The sequence below is a fragment of the Mytilus edulis genome, chromosome 11 (assembly GCF_963676685.1).
Source record: "Mytilus edulis chromosome 11, xbMytEdul2.2, whole genome shotgun sequence".
Taxonomy (NCBI): Eukaryota; Metazoa; Mollusca; class Bivalvia; order Mytilida; family Mytilidae; genus Mytilus; species Mytilus edulis.
The window spans coordinates 83,910,507-83,931,482 of NC_092354.1; the positions used below are offsets into that span (position 1 = coordinate 83,910,507).

The 20,976-nt window shown below is 32.4% G+C and overlaps 2 protein-coding genes across 2 annotated transcripts in view; both read right to left on the minus strand.

Moving 5' to 3' along the window:
• LOC139496456 (uncharacterized) overlaps positions 1-14,846 on the minus strand; it is a 42,865-nt gene extending 28,019 nt beyond the window's left edge. Inside the window, exons 1-5 of the mRNA XM_071285076.1 lie at positions 14,790-14,846; positions 8,535-8,591; positions 7,931-8,025; positions 6,184-6,255; positions 3,815-3,938 (exon numbers count right to left, since the gene is read on the minus strand). Of these exons, the coding sequence (XP_071141177.1) occupies positions 3,815-3,938; positions 6,184-6,255; positions 7,931-8,025; positions 8,535-8,591; positions 14,790-14,796 (355 nt within the window). The 5' untranslated portion in view covers positions 14,797-14,846. The remainder of the gene's footprint in view (positions 1-3,814; positions 3,939-6,183; positions 6,256-7,930; positions 8,026-8,534; positions 8,592-14,789) is intronic.
• A 3,183-nt stretch (positions 14,847-18,029) lies between these two features.
• The window catches only part of LOC139496457 (uncharacterized), a 35,721-nt gene continuing 32,774 nt past the window's right edge, over positions 18,030-20,976 (minus strand). Inside the window, exons 10-11 of the mRNA XM_071285077.1 lie at positions 18,999-19,183; positions 18,030-18,095 (exon numbers count right to left, since the gene is read on the minus strand). Coding sequence (XP_071141178.1) covers positions 19,016-19,183 — 168 coding nt within the window. The 3' untranslated portion in view covers positions 18,030-18,095; positions 18,999-19,015. The remainder of the gene's footprint in view (positions 18,096-18,998; positions 19,184-20,976) is intronic.

Consider the following 20,976-nt stretch of genomic DNA (forward strand, 5'->3'; position numbering starts at 1 on the left):
GATCTATATGACTTTTTGTTTTATTTATATCCCCCTTTTGACGCTTTTATACCCCCCTGTTGACACCATGTAAACGGATTCAATCTATGATATTAAAACATTTGTTTCATCAAAGAGCTTAAAACATTTGTTTCATCATTAGATTTTTTTTAGATAAGGTTGTACAAGTTCCGGTTAGATAAAATTTAAAAAAAAAAAGGCAGGACAGAAATTTTGATTTAAAAAATACAGGACATGAGTTTCGATTGAAAAAAAGCAGGATGAGCAACTGGGCTAAAAAAAAACCCGGACCAAATAAAATAAAAATACAAGACAGAAATTACAACTTTTAAAAAATGCAGGACACATTTTTTTTTATCGTAGCCACCCCACCCCTAAAATCAAATGGTAGCTTCCTGAAATTTCAGATGTATGACATTAAGTTATGTGAATGTACCCCTTACATTGTGATGCGGCAACTGGTCTACCATGATAAAAATACTAACTGCATCATTTAATTTCAAAAGGATTTTCGAGAAATCATGCATTGAATTTGCGCTTCAGAATTGTACAACATTTCGCGAAACTAAATTGAATCTATAGGAAAAAAAGACTTCATCTTATCTGTGAGAAGATATATTTAAACTTCAAAGTTGGATTACGTTATACAGCCGAGGTTAGTTTCTTTATCATCCCTGGAGTGCCAATTGGGAGTCCCAACATCTTTCCGCCTTTTTGGTTCTGAACTTCTCGGATGGGTAGATTTGTATAGAAATAGTTCTAGGTAATTTTTTTTTTTTTTTTTTTTATCTTGGGTTACAATGCAAAATCACTGTCAGTTCCAGCTCAGGCCAACTCTTCACTAGAAGATGGAGTAAATTAAATTAGTTCCGGAACAGAATCGATCAATGTTGGGAGTTATAACGTTGCAACTACGAGTCAGGGCTTTACGGATTGGGGTGCTTTCTATAAGGTCCGCGTACTCAAATTCATATATGGACTTGACTAGGATGTAAAATTGTCTCATTGGCACTCACACCACATCTTTTTATTTATATTGATAGGTTAAAATTCTAATTTGGGTGCTTTCTGTGACGTTTTCAAGTTGTGTTATTAAATATCGGCCTAGTGTAGTAGTGCTCAATTCACACTTTAAAGTATTGCCGCTGCTGCTGTTGCTTCATGTTGATTCATATAAAAGGTGTTTCCATGTAATGCTTTTACTTCCTCTACAGCTCTTGTGTGCTCACTACCTTCTTGTGTGTGTTTTGCTGATGCCGCTACTTGAGGATAGAGTGTTGTTGTTGTTGCTGCTGCTTAAAATGCTCATATTAAGATTTTTTTAATAAACTATTTCCAATGCTCCTGCAACTTTTGTCGTTCTCATTTCACTTCCTAAGTAGTTATGCTGCTGCTGTTGCTTGAGGGAAGAACGAACAGGGGATTTTTCTTAAAATTCATAAACATATAAATAAAGAAAAAAAATCATGCAATGAGTTTGAATGTGATTTCCTTTATTTGATTCTAAAAAGCAGCAAATTAACAGCAACATCATAACTATCCCTAAGCAACAGCAGAATACAATGAGCATAAGAGCAAGCTATAAAGGACCCCAAAATGACCATTGTATCACAATTCATACAGGAAAACTAACGGTCTAATCTATTTACCAAAACGAGAAACATTTTTCAACCAACAAACGACAAGCACTGTTCCTGAATTATATATCTGACTTAGGAATATATGCAGCGGATTTGAACGTTTTAACAGGCGCCAACCTTCACCATAAACCTGATACAGCAGTATATTAACATTACAAACAGAAAAGACGAACTATAAAATATTAATTGAAAACGGCTTTACTCAGACGATAAAAAAATTGAATGTAATATGAAATCGTGTGTACCAGTGTATGACTGAAATTTCCTCAAATTTACTTTACATATGTTGTAATGGCTCTTGCTCTTTCTGCATGAAAGAGAATAAACTTTCAGAAAGCAAAAAAAAATAAAAATGCAGCCATCAGCTACATTTCATTTTATCTGTTTTGACCCCATTATAATTTTAAAATCTTGATTTATTTCCTTGCATAAACTTCAAAGTTTGTTCGATTTCCTGTAGTATGCACTGAAACGCATTTAAAACAAAAATGGAATTGATGACTGGGGACTGTACAAAGATCTTCTAGTAATCTAAATGAGTGTGCATTGGTTGATAAATAACATTGCGCATTAACATAACAACTGTAAAGATACAAATGTCATCTTCATCGAAAACTTTATAAATCAATTTGGAAAAAAAGGTATCAAATATGACAACTTAAATTGAAAGATACTGATCATATATTTCATTTTAACTATAAAAATCGTAATTTTTTAGCTTAATGTAAAAAAAAATGAATCTGTAAAAACAATCACGGACTTACCATCTTACGTATGCAAAGTCAGTGATTAATACATGTACGTTTTCACCTGTTTAACGGTCTAAAAATGATTTTTGGGAAAAGAAAGACAATCCAAATTAATAATTTTCACTTTCATATGTATAATGTATGTTGAAATGACGCTTGGAAGGTATAAATAACATGAAGTTGACGCTTCCTACGTACAAATACCATTGTTAAGTAACATTTAACGTATAAAGTAGATACGTATGTCGCTTGTGTTGTTTTCTCTATTAAAACTACTAATATGTTACGAACAATGACGATACGTCATAATACTAATGTGTTCCCCATAACGACGTTCATAGTCTTGAAAAGTCGCAAGATGGATGAAAGCGCTAGACAATGCTGCTTTTAAAACTCTATTTGTGTATTTAATTTTTAATATATAATTCTGTACACGGCCTAAAAAGAAATTTTATTTTGTATATATGGTCATATACGTATTAATCATAAGCAGCTGAAAGATGAACTTGGTCACAAAATGGGCTAACCTGTATTCTAAATAATGCCGCAGACTTTTTTATATATTAATATTAATATTAATTTATCTTACGATAAGCGTCAAATGATTTTATGTGGGCAATTTAAAAATCAAAAAAAATATGAAAGTATTAGCAATGGTTCAATGATTTTGCTATATCAAGTTCATATAATGTTGTTTTATTCCCGAGATATTTTTGTTTTGCTTTGAAAGAACACCGTCGCTATTGGGTTTTTTTTATGGTTTCAGTCTAAAACATGTACTTCCAAATTTATCATCCTCATCTTTGTTTTACGTGAAATAATTGACAAGCTTTGCTATAAGTAATGCATAAATTTACTTGTCGGTATTTTTATTTCGTGGATACTGTTTCGACATTCAAGGTACAACATGTATATATAAATGGAAGAAGAATGTGAGCAATTACTAAGTTTTATCATTATCATTATATTTACGTAAACGAGACGGACACTTCTTAGTACTGGTAGAAAGACCTACACACTGAATCTTTTTTTTAATTTCTCCTTTGAACACATTATTCCAAACTCTTACGTGCTAAAAGAATAATTGGAGACTTGGAAAAAAGTTTAAAACAAAAATTAAAGTCTTTGGTTTGATCTAAACAGAAGTCAAAACATCTTCCAAATAAAAGGTTAGCAGCCAAATATTAATGGTGTTATTTTATTACAACAGACTATGTGCATTTTGCTTTTACTCAAAGTCTTATGTTGGCCATCGCACTACAGCGTAACCACCATCGCACTTCAGCGTATATATCAACAATTTAACGTCATAGTGTAACCATCGCACTTTAGCGTAGAACATCGCACTTCAGCTTGACCATCGCGGTTCGGAGTACTATCGCGGTTCCGAGTCCTACATATGTATCTACTAATAAAAAGACTTACGTTGTTTAGGACACAGATGTTTATTACATAGTTCAGAGTTACAACACTGTAGGCAGTTAACAAATGCTCTTTTTCGTCTTTCTGTAGATCTTTTCCCGCCAATTTGTGACAGCTGTTTACACACCTAAAAAGATTTATTATACATAAAAACAGACCAAAGGAATTTGTTTAAAAGAAAACAAACCGACCAAAGGGTAGAAAACAGCCCAATATCACCAATAAGTCTTCAACACAGCATGAAAACTTTGTGTCAACAACTGACCTCTAAAAAATTTGTACTAGTTTAGCGAAAATGACAAAAAACTCAGACACATATAAATGCACTAAAATTAAAAACATATACAAAAGCAAAAGGCTCCTTGAGTTCAAAAATGAGGCGGGGTTAGTCATGTTTTGTGAGATCTCATTATCTCGCTTTGCCTTAATACTTCAATCAGATCGGTCTGCTGGAATTGATTACAGTGGTAAAGTTCGAGCTTTGCATTGCCTAAATAACATATTTATAAGGTCTGGCAAAATGGTATCATGAATGAAGTATAGTTTAGTTATTTTTTCTTGTAATTATCGGAATAGATAGTAGAATTGAAGCAACCCATGCGCACATGGTCTGAAAGCAACACACAGTCACATAATCTTAAAGCAACATATGGTCACGTGGTCTGTAATTAACACATGGTCACATAGTTTGTAAACACCACATCGTCATATATATTTGCAAAACAACATTTGATCATACGGTCTGTAATTAACAATTGGTCGCATGGTATGTTAGCACCACATGATCAAGTATAAGGAAAACATCACTTGGTCATATGGACTGTAACGAACAAATCGTCACATGGTTTGTAATTGTAAAGCAAAATATTTTCCTATGAAATATTGTACCACAAGACAAAATTTCGTAACTGTGTATCATGAAATATTGTCCTTGTCTATGGAAAAATGTTCCAGAGAAGAACAATATTTCACAGATGAATACTATGGAATTTTGTCTTGTTAAAGGGAGGTTATATTTTGTGTGAATTAAGACAATATTTCATTGATAAATACTATAGAATTTTGTCTTGTTATTAAAAGGGAGGTTATATTTTGTGTGAATTAAGACAATATTTCATTGATAAATACTACGAAATTGTGTCCTGTTAAAGGGAGGTTATATTTGGTTATATTTCGTGAGTATTAAGACAATATTTCGTAGACAGATTGTCACGGAATTTTGTCTCATGAAGGGGAAGTTATCAACATATATTCATGTATTTAGGATTGTTTTTGAGCGAAATGTGCCTGTGTATATATTTGTAAAATAAGCAATTGTCAGTACATTACTTATATTTGTACAGTATAATGTAATAAACAGAGGCGCCCCCTCCCTTTTGGGGAAAAAAATTGTTGCTTTAAAGGGAATCACTGGAGCGTGACTGAAGTGGGCTCTCACTTATAAAAAAATTCTGGATCCGCCACTGATAAAATGTAACCTATGTTAGACAATTCTTTAATAAAAAAACCATTTGTAATGTTTCTATGCAAATTTGAAATTCACTTTTAGTAATAATAAAATTCTCTACTATACAAAACAATTTCAGTTGTAAATCTAAAAATGTGCATGCTGCATGCTTGTGTACTATTTCTAATTATGAAATATTGTCATTGGACAATATTTTATATGAAAATTTGTCCGACAGGCACTATTTCATGGAGGAAATTGTTTAATGTTACATAATCACCACAGGGTCACATATATAAGGACATGAACACTTGATTTATGCGTGTAATGAACACATGGTCACATGGAATGCAAGCACGACATGGTAACACATATTAGGAAAACAAGACTTGATCATATGGTCTGTAATTAATACATGGTCACATGATAGGTAAGCCCCACATGGTCAAGGGCATATATATTAAGAAAGCAACGCATGGTCATATGGTCTGTATAACCACATAGCCACATGGTTTGTAATCACCACATGGTCACACATATTTAGAACACAACACATGGTCATATGGTCTGTCATTAACACATGGTCACATTGTTTATAATCATCACATGGTCATATTTATTAATTTTATAAGGCAAACAACACATAATCACATGGTCTGTAATTAACACATGTTCACATGGTATGTAAGCACCACAGGGGCACATGATGTTGATCCCATTTTTTAATGCAGTTAAGCATTTCCTATTCAGTATTTGCCCTAAAAAGCATTCTGCTTTTGGGTCCATTGTGATTTATTGCCTACAAAAGATCTTTTCGATAACTTTGTTATGTAAAACATATATTAAACACACAAATGAGTACAACAGGGCATTAAGAATACAAAAAACACTCCTGCAGTCAGTCCCTTTGGTTTATATAATGTACCTGTTTGGAAATACATCCTGACTCATATAGTACATTACCAACCGTTCCGAGACTTCGTCTCACATAACACTCCTGAAATAATTGAAAAAGAAACATTCTTATGATCATACAAATGTATAATGATTAAAATAGGGTATAGTGATGCATTCATAATCATTACATACATTCGGCAAACTAGCATTGCGAAATAACTCAGTGGGTTTTTTGAGACAAAAGAGATAAATGATGTATGTTTTTGGTATTGTTTGTTAGTTCAACGAGCCAAATTTGTATGCCAAAATTACTAGTATCTGTGACGTAGCACACATACTGTACCTTCAACGCAAGTGACATTGATTGGGATGTATGTCATACAGAACAATGTAATAAAACTTCACACGATCAACACGACGGGTGCCAATTGTGGAGCATAAACTGCTGAACCTCTAAATGTATCTGAATTCACCCCTGACCTTCTGGTAAAATTGGTGTTGCTGAATCTTTAGTTATCTCAGGTGTGTTTTCTTAACTTCTTTGCCTTTTAATTGGTATTTGGGTCTTTCCATTGCGTTGTTATCAACTAATATGAGTTTTGAATATCTCTTTGATGTCGTTTGATTCTCCTAAACATGACATTGATATGACTGAATTCATGATATTTATTTAGAATCGGCATATGCCAATGTGACATTTAAAATTTAAACATATTATAAGCCAAGATAAACTAACAACGCTATAGCAAAAATAAAATATGACTAACAGACAATTTAAAACAAGGAGTTGTGGAATGATTATTTAAGACTGGGTAATAGGAATTCCATCAAACACGAAGAGTAATGTAAGATCCACAGAAATAAGGAAATACTGTCTTACTAGTTACCCTGGTCGTGTTTCTCGTGGTAATTCAGTGATGAGTCTCATTCTATGATGTACACAATCTAGGTTAAGGTTAATTATGAAGACGAAACGCGCGACTGGCGTGCTAAATTATAATCCTGGTACCTTTGATAACTAATTAAAGAGTATTGAGGATCAAAAATGCAAAAAATGTTGTGCCTATTTCTTGAATACGAAAATACTTATTTTTTTTTTCAAAATTCATAGTTTTGTAAACAGAAAATTTATAAAATGACCATATAATTGATATTCATGTCAACACCAAGAGTACTGACTACTGGGATGGTTTGCGGTTATGACATTTATGAAAGAGGGACAAAAGATACCAGAGGGACAGTCAAACTCATAGATCGAACATAAACTGACAACGCCATGGCTAAAAATAAAAGGCAAATAGACAAATAATAGTTCAGAAGACATAACATAGAAAACTAAAGACTTGGCAACACGAACCACACCAAAAGCTTGGGATGAACACAGGTGCTCTGGAAGTGTAAGCAGATCCTGCTCCAAATGCGGCACCCGTCGTGTTGCTTATATTATTACAAACCCGCTAAATAGTCTAATTTGGTCTGACTTATGCTGAATTATCTTGTAAACAATATGACAATTTTCAGAGGGAAACATCACTTTTGAAAACCCCTTTTTCTTATTATAGAATACAGCTGAAGTTAAATAAAAAAAAAAACACCCATTTTATATATTGATATTATGCGAAAATCTCAACCAATTCATATATTTAATGGAAAATCATAACCCAGGTATGTGTAAACAAAGAACTGATACATAATGTGTTCTGTTATTACCTCGTGCTCATCACATGTAACTGTGTGTAAACAAAAGACTGACATTTAATGTGTTTTGTTATTACCTCGTACTCAGCACATGTCACTATATTACCACAGTCCTCCATTTTAGGAACACCATTGCATTTAAAACACCGAACTTTAGTCGTAGAATTTGAAGCTACCGTACAAATCAAGAAATAAAAATATGTTAATGAATAGTTAAATATGATACTATGGAGCATTAGATTTTTGTACAGTATGTTCCATTTGTGTGGATTGATAAACAAAACTGTACTTTCGAAGATCTCGATTTAGTGGTTTCAATGCATGTGTATTTCATGGCACACGTGATTATCTTCTATCAATTTAATTATAAATTATATATATCCAACATTTATTCTTGAAAACATTTGTTTTTGTTTTCCATTTTATATATGTGTTAGTAGAAGTTCTTAGAAAAGAAAAAAACATATCAGTTTATGAGTGTCTGGAATTTTATGACAATTAAATGTTAAGTCTTATACTATAAATGCAAAGTCGTACAATAACTGTTATGAACAATTCTTATTTCGTCCCGTAGTGATACCAGATATGGATTTTTATGAAGCGCGTTTCGTCGAATTAAAAATGGTAAATATTGTCAATAAAGTAAAGCGATCATTTCAAGTCGTATTTACTTTTACTTACCATTTGCTGATATCACTATGGTAAATGTTACAAGAATAAAAGCTGTTAACTGTTTACCTGTATAATATAAAACAATGATATCACTATGGTAAATGTAATAAGAATAAACGCTGTTAACTGTTTACCTGTATAATATAAAACAATGATATCACTATGGTATATGTAATAAGAATAAACGCTGTTAACTGTTTACCTGTATAATATAAAACAATGATATCACTATGGTAAATGTAATAAGAATAAACGCTGTTAACTGTTTACCTGTATAATATAAAACAATGATATCACTATGGTAAATGTAATAAGAATAAACGCTGTTAACTGTTTACCTGTATAATATAAAACAATGATATCACTATGGTAAATGTAATAAGAATAAACGCTGTTAACTGTTTACCTGCATAATATAAAACAATGATATCACTATGGTAAATGTCACAAGAATAAACGCTGTTAACTGTTTACCTGTTAATATGTTAATAATAAAAAAAAAATGTCGTTAGTGACGTGTTTTAGTTAATTTTGTCATTTGATTAGAGACATCCATCTTGAATTTTCCTCGGATTTCTTTTTTTTTCTTTTTCTCTTTAGCGTTTTATGTTCAATTGTGGAACCCCCTTGATGAATTTCCATAATGGAAAATTAAGAATTTAGCGATGTCATATATAAACTGAATACATCACACAACACCGTGGTGAAATAGAAAAAGTGTCACAAAGATAAGAGTCGGTACGACATTTCTCATAGGACTAAGGAAATAAGTTATAGATAAACCATGTTTTAAAGGAGTAACAAAATTAGTCGGGATATAATCTCTATATAATTCTATCTTACATAAGCATAACATCTTGACATAAACTACACCGATTGGGTTCAGGATTGTGCAAATGACGACTCCGCCTAAGATATACATGGACACACCCTTTATCAATAAGTGAATCATACACCGTCAAAAAAGTGTTTTTCTCTGTTTAATTTGTGTTTAGAAACGACTGTTTCAAACACGCATTCAAATCATAGTACAAAATTACGGCCATCGTTTCGGAACTTGCAAGTCACAGACTATATAAGCTAGTTTGCAATGTAACACGTGAAAAAGATCCCTTCTTAAACCCTCCCTTGCCAACAAAATACTAGATACCGTCATCTTTTAATTTTAATCATAAGTCTGTACTAATCATTTCTTATATCTATATCAAACCATTGCAACGAAAACTTTCAGTAAAAAACACACGTTACAGGATTTAATATTATTAGTTACATAGTGTGCTACTGACCTAATATGATAAATACAGGGTCAGTAAATTCCATATGGTACGAGAGTGGATTTAGGCTGTGAGAGCGCTTGTATAAATCAAGACTCAGAAATGCAATTGGTCTATTAATAACCATGCTATACTTCCACACAATCTTATAAAGAAAAAGTTTTTGTATTTGATAAAATGGTCTTTCGAAAAATCGCATTGTAATTTTATTTGTTGTAACTCGTTTAAGGCCTTTTTCTGTAACGAAAAAGGAAAGTATGCTAGATACACTTACTGGAAATGTGAGGATATGATTGAAGCTTTCAACTTTCTGCTTGATAACATTTATGTACGTTTCGGCGATAAAGTGTATCGTCAGGTAGTAGGTATTTCTATGGGCACCAACTGTGCCCCTTTAATAGCAGATTTATTTCTATATTGCTATGAATCTCAGTTTATGACCAAACTCAGTAAAGACCCATCATTGTTACATTTGGTTGATACATTCAAAAATACCTACCGTGATCTGGATGATATTTTTTCGTTGAATAATCCAGAGTTCTCTAAATATACTTCAGAAATTTACCCAAACGAACTTACTTTAACTAAATCTAACATAAACAGTAGCAGTTGTCCTTTTCTAGATTTAGACATTTCAATTTCAAACGGGAAACTTCACACTAAAATTTAAGACAAAAGAGACGATTTTTCATTTCCTATTGTTAATTTTCCTTTTTTAGACGGCGATGTGCCTTTGGCTCCATCATACGGTGTTTATATATCGCAACTCGTTCGGTTTGCCCGTGTGTGTTCTAATGTCATAGATTTTAACGAACGTAATCAATGCATCACTGGTAAATTGTTGTGTCAGGGATTTCGATACCATAAATTACTTATTACTTTTACTAAATTCTTTCATAGATACAAATATTTGATAAGTAAAGGAGTATGTTCGATAAGGTCCTAAAATGGCCCCCTTTTTTAACGTAAATTTCAAATTCGGATTTATTGACCAATATCACGAAAAATTATAGCTAATACATTGACTAGATAGGATATAAGCCATTTTGTTGAAAATTTTACGTTTCTGCGTTTCATTATGACGTCACAAGTTGTACTCATATTGATTTTTCACAAAAAATCAATGAAAATGAATAAATTCCCATAGATTATTGGACAGGAAACATAGAGCGCATACGTCGACAACAAAGATCTTTTAGAATAATGTTTGTGAAGAAATTTCACATGTCTCATTTGATTATTAAGCTTGTCGACGCCTGCGCTCTATGTTTCCTGGTCCTTTATTTGGTTGAAATCCAGCTGATTTTGTCAAATTTCACCAAAATCCCTTATGTTGACCTTTTCGGGATGTAAAAATCAACGTGTTAGAATAAAACTTTGACAAAAACAGTTCTGTTCAACTTTCTCTCATGTCTTTACGGCAACTTAAAACATTTATTGTCTTGTAACTGTGGACTTTATAATTGGGGCCAAATATGGCCCTTACCGAACTTACTCCTTTGGCTATACCTGTAGAAAGCTTATTAAAAATGGTATTTCACATCCTAAATTTTATGGTAATATTGTACTTAAAGCGAGGAAATCACTATGTGATCCTTGTAAACTCATCGAACCTTTAAACAAACTTATAAGTAAGGGTTATCGTACCAATATTGTAATTAGATCTCTGAATATAGTTCACATTGGCACTAATATAGATTTTGTCATTAGCAAATTAAAACATAACTAAATTTCATTATCTTTTGAGGCGAGATGTATAGAGACACAGACACGTTAACTTTTATTTCTATAGAAGTCGCTCTTTACTATACTACTACCTGTCGATACATTTATTTTTGGCATTGCACAAGTCATGTCTTCTTTGACTATTAATGACGTTAAAATACTAAATCCCTGTGATGTGTTTTAGTCGATTTTAGTCTCTGATGCATGATTTTTTACTATTAATTGGTTTTGGCTTTTAACTAGCTGTCAGTAACCGCGAGTACTCTCAAATCGTATTTTCTTGTTAATTCGACCTGTTGATACTGTTTATAATGCTTTTTTGTTATTTTTTTATTTATATGGATCTTGTCTGTACACCAGCTTTGATTATTTGTAATATCCTCAATTTTGCCTTATTCTTACAACATTTGTATAAACTTCAAGATTATAAAAAAAAAGGTTTTTTTCTAAAGTGAACATTGATTGGTTAAATATTTCTCAGTGTGTTTGAATTTGTTTGTCAGCTTTTTGGTCATGAATGTTTGTCTCTAATATTTAATTTACTGTGCATTTGTATTCAGATATCGCAGATCAAATTTATTCGTTCATTGTGTAATCATACGTTTTTTGATTGAGTTAAGTCTGTTTTTCTATGTTGTGATGTTATGCTATTGTTTCAGAAAAAGGGAGAAGGTTTGGATCCATTAAAACGTTTAATCCCGCTGCAAATGTTTGCCCCTGTCCTAAGTCAGGAATCTGATGTACAGTAGTTGTCGTTTGTTTATGTAATATATACGTGTTTCTCGTTTCTCGTTTTGTTTATATAGATTAGACCGTTGGTTTTCCCGTTTGAATGGTTTTATACTAGTAATTTTGGGGTCCTTTATAGCTTGTTGTTCGGTGTGAGCCAAGGATCCGTGTTGAAGGCCGTACTTTAACCTATAATGGTTTACTTTTTAAATTGTTATTTGGATGGAGAGTTGTCTCATTGGCACTCACACCACATCTTCCTTTATCTATGTCAATTGTTAAAGACTCAAATGTTGCAAAACACTTGTCCTACCACCATGAAAAATTTGTTGTTGTTCCGGCAAAAAAAAGACACAAAAAACGATGTTTTGTGGTAAGTCACGTCACATAAACTACTTGATAAATGAATTAGGTATTACAATTCACTTGGAAACTCAACATATATCCCGACGACAATTATCAAAGAGGAAATCCTTGATAAGCATACATCTGTTCTATATTCCTTTAGAATGTCAACCAAAGATAAAGAACTAGATCTTTAAACACTGTCTTGTAACATAAACTACATAAGTGTGCTTAAAAACAATGGTATTTAGTGCTGGATTTTCCAAGTGCTCCACTAAACCATTTTCAAAGTTATCAATATCCATATTGTCAGCAATCAAAGCCAAACACCATGACAAATGTGTTGTTGTTCCCGCAAAAAAAAGAAACATAAACGATGTTTTGGGGTGTAAGTCACGTTATATAAACTACTTGATAACTGAACTAGGTATTAACAATTAACATAGAAACTCTCAACATATATCCCCACGACACTTATCAAAGAGGAAATCCTTGATAAGCATACGTCTGTTTTATATTCCTTTGGGATGTCAACCAAAGATAAAGAACTAGATCTTTCATAACTGTCTTGGATGCATAAACAAAGCCAAATTTCAAAGTAATTGTGAATTTGCCTTTTCTAGAGGTTGCGTGAATCAGATGTAGATACTTAAAATTTTCCGATATTCTAGAGTACATACAATTTAAGACTCTTTCATCTGGCAATATTAGACATTTGTCTTTTCTACAATTTACACAAGTATTCCCCATTCCAAACTAAAAGACAAAAAGAAAGAGTTGGTTTTGCTTTGATTTTCATTAAAAAGAATGGTCAAAATAGATACAAGTATTTTTGTAAACAAACTATATCGGCATACCCATGGAAACCATTTATGCACCTCTTCTTATCGACTTGTTCCTATATGCTTATGCGGCTGATTTCATACACAAACTTATTAATAAGAAAAAAGAAGTTAGCACTATCCTTCAATTTTATTTTTCGGTATTATGATGATGTCTCTCACTAAATAAGTTAACATTTGGTGAGTTATGCTTAATACTGGGCTTGCACTAAAAGGAACAATACGACGGGTGCAAGACGGATGTGGAGAAGGATCTTCTTACCCTTCCGAACACCTGGGATCACCCCCAATGTTTGAGTGGGCTCGTGGTGCTTAGTCTTTACTTTTCTAGGTTTTGTATTGTGAACTATTGTTTGTCGTTTTTTTGTTAATTCTTTCTAGCCATAATATTGTAAGTTTATTTTTGATTTATGAGTTCGACTGTCCATCTGGTTTCTTTCGTCTTTCTTATCCAATATGTTAACGTTAATATTCAAATAAATCAAAATTTGGTAATTCACTCTTTTTATTGATTCATCTTGAAAAGATAGAGATCTTACTACGTCGCATTATATTTTTGGAGAAGTTTTACAAATTTTGTCACAATGTGTCCGACATTCTCTCAGAAATATTAAAAATTCGTACAAAAAACGCAAAATATTGATACAAGGAGGTTCATTTATATATAACTCATGTAATACGATATAAAGAAGTTGAATGAATGATGTTGATGAGTTCGCTACAAAAGTTTCCCAGCAAATGACTGTTATGGCGCAATGTTATAAAAATTGCTGATTTCAAGTTTATCTAAGATCAACCTCGGTTTAATGAAGAAAGTTGTTTTGAGAACATTCGATGCATATGCTATCGATTTACTTTACCTAGGTTAAAAATAGTATATTACTTCCTTTGCGAAAGAGAGGAAAGGGGTATTACCGTTTAATTATGTACGTATCAATGACACATTATAATTCACTCATAAAAAACCAACAAATAAGTATTGTTATCAGTAGACAAAGGCAACAGTAGTATACCGTTTTTAAGAAGTCTTAAATCTAGTTATTAAAAACAAAACAAAAACCTAAGGAAACAACGGAACAACAGAAACACTTAACTGCTACATAAACGAACACAAACATACATAAAGGGCAGTAAAGGAAGTCGGAACAAAACGAAGAACCACCAAGAACCTAAACGCAAAACCCCAAAAAGGCTAACATTTCTGCGAAAATAGTTATAGGTGCTAACTATGTATCTTCACGAAACTACAGTAGCAGAATGAATGACATGTGTAAGCATTAGTGAAGCTACATAACATCAATTTGTTTTGTTTAGAGGAAAATTTCAATAAATACATTTTAAATACATACCGTCCATGATACCTGCTTTTCGTGACAAAATAGTAACACCTTATCTATTCGCCTTTGTTTAACTCAACTAAACTGTTATCAAATATACACTGTGTCATTCATTAAGTACAATATATACTAATCAACCAAAGAAACGATAAACAGTTAATATTGTCAATATTTTTATATTTTCAATTAAAAGATTTTGTATAAGTTTATTTCAACGACAAAATATGTCTTTTAATTCTTTTTTGTTTTAAATATTACAGATCAAATACGACGAAAATCCTGAATGTCACATTTCCGTTAGGTAATCGAGTTCGCCGTTAATGATGTTTTATTAATTAATTTATATTTACTGATGGAAATAAAGATTGTGTGTAAAGAAAAAAGACTGATGATTCGTCTGAGGCAAAATAGCTCAACAAATGATAGACCTCTTATCGGTAGACTCCATGAGACGTCATAACGTAGATACCGCGAGATACATCTGACACATTATTGCAAATATACATGTAAAACCGTACATTAGATGCCAAAAAAATACGGGCCGAAGAATACCTAGTAGTGACAAGAACAGAATTGCGGGTCCGAAAGTTTGTCGAAGACTTAGAGCGCAGGAACTGCATCCATGAGGTATCCTACGAAAGGACCGAACATTTAACAGCGTCAAAGCGCTGCAAAAATTTAATGGGCTCGTGCACGTCGACGTTAGAAATTATACACCTGGCAGCATATCCTGTTAACAAACGAATCTCGATTTGCTTTCCGTTTTACTGATGGACGCAGTAGGGTGGATTAAAGGCAAGGTGAACAATTTTTGTGTGGTGGCGAAGGTGTAATAATAATGGGTGAATTATGTCACAATGGACGCACACAGATAAAAAGCATTAATGGAAACTTTGAATTCAGTATTGGAATGAAATCCTTGGTCCTATTGTCAGTCCTTTTATTCGACAACGCAGTTTCAACAATGTTTTCAATAGGGTAACGCTCCATGGTACACATGACCATGATGACAAGGAGTTGTATTGACTATCAGATTAGGAAAAGTTTAGGATCAAGCTGAATTGCTTAACCCCGTCGCATTATGTATGTATGAGACTGTTCCAGTAACGGAGCCTGTAATTCAATGTAAGTCGTTTGTTGCTGTTTCCTTTTTTTTGCACATTGAATAGGCTGTTCGTTTTCACTTTTGAAATGTATTACATTTGGGCTTTGGGGCCTTTTGTAGCTGACTATACAGTATAGGCTTTTTGAAGGTCGATTGATAACTTCTAGATATCAATTATGTTTATTTGGTCTCCTGTGGAGATTTGTTTAATGGTAATCAAACCGCATCGCCTTTTTTATGTCTTGAATAAAATTATATTCTAGTTCTTCCGTGGCCAGAACCATCTCCGGATCTTACTCCTATTAAACATTTATAGGATCAACACGGCAAACATGTTCTAGAAAGAACAGATCTACTGGAAACCCTACAAGGTTACGTTTGTGTGAAGCTCTCATTCAGGAATGGACCGATATCCACCAAGTAACATTATGACTGTGATTGGATTTAAATAGGTGTGTCATATAAAACCTAAAAAACACATTCTATCTTGTTGTTATTGCTATCTACTAAACGGTAAAATATAATCTGTGTCTTATATCGTGTCTTTTGTTGACTAGTATATAACATTTCAAATAGTAGACCATAGTTATTCTGATAAAACTGTAGAATGGGATTGGTCCAATAGGACATTAGAATGTTCCAATGATTATATAATGGTTTAACCTAAAATGTATGTTGGTAGTGCATTAGTATAGGAACAGACTAGTTGTAAAACATATAATACACCTGTCTAATACCATAGATAAATGAATAGTCCTGTTCAATCCAATGACTAAATATCTATAGATGATAATAAGCATATATTTCTCTGCAGGTAAGTGTAACCGCTACTACCGTATGTGTGTAATTATTATTTTTTTTTTGGGGGGGGGGAGGGGGAAATGAGGATAAAAACATAATTGTCACGGAGGTAGGACAAGTTCCACTCAGAGGTTTAAATATAGATGTAAATAAAGGCAACAGTAAGCAGCCGCTGTTCAACAGTCATTAATCAATTGAGAGAAAACAAACACATGGAAAACCGAGAGAATCATACGAACTATAATTTAAGAAAAACAAATGCCAAAATACATAGACACGAAGTTATTGATAACAAATACCTTATTCCTGACTTATTACAGGAAATCTACAACAAATGGTAGATTGAACCTGGTTTTACGGCTAGCTATTCCTCTCGCTTATAACACTTGTGTACATTGACCAATTTAATTTGTTGATCTGATCTTGACATATAGATTTAGATATGAGTCAATAGATTACATAATTACTATAAAATAAATTTTTTGAATATTTCAAAAATTTACTTTATTGTGCTTCTAATTACAGATAGCAATGTTTATATCAGCTTTTGTATTTTGTAAACATATTTGTAGCAAGTATCACGGAGGAGACTTGGTTGTCAATATTTGCACTTGCTAATTTTGTGAAACATGATTAATTAGCACTCGATAGTCTGCTTGCGGACTGATAGCATGGAAATGTATCCCCAGGCTAGTAGCCAGTAAAATATGGAACAGGCAAAAACATTAAGATATTGTGTTACTGAAATGGTAAGCTGTAAAATGTTATCAAATATTGAAATGTTATAGATTCCTTATTTTTCCATGATTGATTTTTCGGTTTTGGATTTATAGACCCAAAATGTTCGCACTAGATTTTGATTTTTTCAAATACCATCACTGATGGGACATCATTTGTTAAAATGCGTATCTTAGCCAGTAAAATTGGTACCGTTTATGTTATATCCTTGGTCAGTTTTGACACTTCTTGATTTTCAATTTTGTCATTGATTTTTAATTTTCCAACTGTGTCGATTCGAGTTTAGTGTAATACTAATGAATTGTACACATTTATATTGATACGTTTGTAGTTTTCTATTTTGCTCCTAATGTCCAATTAATGCATACTGACATACCCTTGATAATTGAACAGTATCGTTATTAAACCCTATAGTATATATCGGTATGTGGAAGTACGTTTGCTATTATTTTTTTTTTTATTGTTATGTATGAAAAATATGAAAGTATTTCGATTGTTTATTCTCAATTAGTTCTATTAAAAAATACTTTTAAGTCAGTCATGACTCCTCAATGGTGTACGTTAGGCGTGGCGTGAGGTAACCTGACGAAAACAAACACGATTCATATTTGTTCATGACTTTATAACTTTAATTTGAATACATATTAACACCTGATATTTGGTTTTGTTTTCATCTGAAAAAGAAAAGAAGCAGTATGATATGGTATTTAAATTGAAACATTTTAATATTGAACTGATTTGAGACATAAAATAAAACTAAATGCATGTGGAAAGAAGAGCCGATTTCAACATTAGGTGCAATTATATAATTAAGTTCTTACAACATGTAAAAAATACTTTGTATACTTACGATTATAGTCTAATAATTGATACTGATGGTTTTTTATGAGCTTTATCTATGTGTCTTTTTTGGAGGTTTTTTGTTGACATATTTGTTAATAGTGCTTAAAATATAACATAATGTTGACTGCTGTGTCCCTAACATTTATAACTGGAATACCTGTTTGGTTTGTTCACTTATCAATTTTATATGCGATCATATTATCGTCCTGCAAATGCTGGTAATATATTCTGGACATTTCGCAGCTATCAATAAACCTTACAAGGGAGTTAAATAAGCCTAATACCTTACGGTTTCAAATTCAGTATTCATTACTAGAAGATAACCGCGAAATCGCGGCACAATTCGGCAAGTGATGAATTTGAAACTTTGAAAATGCCTGTACCAAGTCAGGAATATGACAGTTCCTGTCCATTCGTTTTTGATTTGTTTTGTTAATTGATTTTGCCATGTTATTATGGACTTTAGTTCATTATTTTTGTGATTTTACTTTTTAAAAAGGGTATAATACACGGATCGATAAAGGTCTCAGGTTATTTTCTCAAAAAGTAGTGTTTTCTATGGGGAAAAAAGATGGTTTCAAATGCAAATTTATGAGGTACAAAATAGAATTAAAAATGGAATGGAAATAAAAAACACAACATTTATAAGTCAAATCACAAATATTTCCGATGTAAGAGATCTAACTAAACCTCCAGTAAAAGCGGATGTTTTGTAAAAATGGGGTTCAACTTACGATGTAAGATTACTGCATTATCCACTTGGTACAGGTGGTTTTATTAGAGCAGTTGCGTTAACTACACCATTTTGATTTCTAGCAGAACATGTCCAGTAGCCATAATGTTGAGCTGTTATAGTCATATCAAGAATTTGGCTTTCACTCATCAGCTGAACAGGTGGTGTTGTCACAACTTTATTTGACTAAAAATAGAATTAGTGGTATCCCTATACAAATATTTACATAGCTGTGAATGGTATCCTATACAAATATTTACATAGTTGTGTTTAGTAAAAAAAAAATACAGTTCGTTTAACAAAAAGTATTTTTCGTGTCGTTAAATTTGAAATAAACTTATTAATGTTAACAAATGTGAGCTGACGTCTGCATTTTAATATGGATTCATCTGTAATAATAAAGAATTTGTGAGTAAAAAATATTGTTAATTAAATCATCCAAATTATGGGAGAATGCATGGGATAAAAATTGAGAATGGAAATGGAGAATTTGTCAAAGAGACAACAACCCGACCATAGAACAGACAACAGCAGAAGGTCACCAATAGGTCTTCAATGTAGCGATAAATTCCCGATCCGCAGCCGTCCTTAAACTGACCCCCAAACAAACACATACACGACTTCAGTGATAAAGAAACTAAAATTAAAAATAATACAAAACTAACAAAGGCCAGAGGCTCCTGACTTGAGACAGGCGCAAACATGCGGCGGGGTTAAACATACCTCTAGCAAATGTAGAAACGTAAACACACAACAATACGCACATTAAAATTCAGTTCAAGGGAAATCCGAGTCTGATGTGAGATGTATCAAACAAAAATAAACAAAAAGACAATAATACATAAATAACAACAGACTACTAGCAGTTAACTTACATGTCAGCTCCAGACTTCAGTTATAAGAGGGACGAAAGATACCAGAGGGACAGTCAAACATTTCAAACTGATTGAAAGATAATGTCTTCATCATATGAGTATCACATACATAACCTCCCGTTAGGGTTTTAGTATCATACCATCATAACATATATGAGAAGAACATAACCCGGGTCATGCCAACAACTGTTTTTTTTTTAAATGTGATCACTTTCGATGCAAAGACCTTATCAGTGAATCAATATTAAAGCCAAAATATGGAATCTTTAAAGGGAAACTTCGCAAAAAAATCAAAAATTGATATTATGTTCATTCTTTATAAAAATGCTCAAATTCATAAATATTAAAGTTTTATTCCGCTAGATAAGCGATCACCATCGATTTTAAATTTAGAGTATCAATTCTCTGCGTTCGGCCATTTTGTCTTCTTTCTCGATTAATAACAACGATATGTCTATAAACCACAAAGGAACAAAACGACAGTAACCGATGTAGTCGTAAATGCATGTCGATATCTTGTCACTCGTACGGTTGTTTTATCCGACTAACTAACTTGATACGGAAAATATTCTTATTTTTTTTTAATTACCATGGTCTGTTGTTTTTAAACTGTTAATATTGGAATTAGGTAAAAAGTCAAAGTTGAAATCATAAATAAGTGTTCCGTGAAAATTGTTTTCGAAAATCTAATTTGTTCATAATTCTTTAAAGTAATAAACTTTTTTCAAATAAATTCTGATCTTCCCTCATCTGATCACCAGCATTGCTAAAGGTATTACTTCCAAAGGTATTGTGAGGGGTGTGAGGTGACACGTCCAGGTATTCAAGCGATTTCCTGTCGGGCTTGCAAGTTCATGCATCATTTCACTTCTGCAGGTATTGATCAGTGTACATGGCCGATAACTCATAACTTTCCAATTTGAACTATCAGATGTATACTATACAAGTCTGTCTTACTTGTCATTACTAAACTCATACGCTTGTTTATAAATAACATTTCTGGTGTAAAGAATATTATTCATAAAAATATAAATAATACCCCAAAAAATAAGATTTGATGGAATTAAAATCTATTTAAATATTTTTTCTAAGGGTGAATTTGGG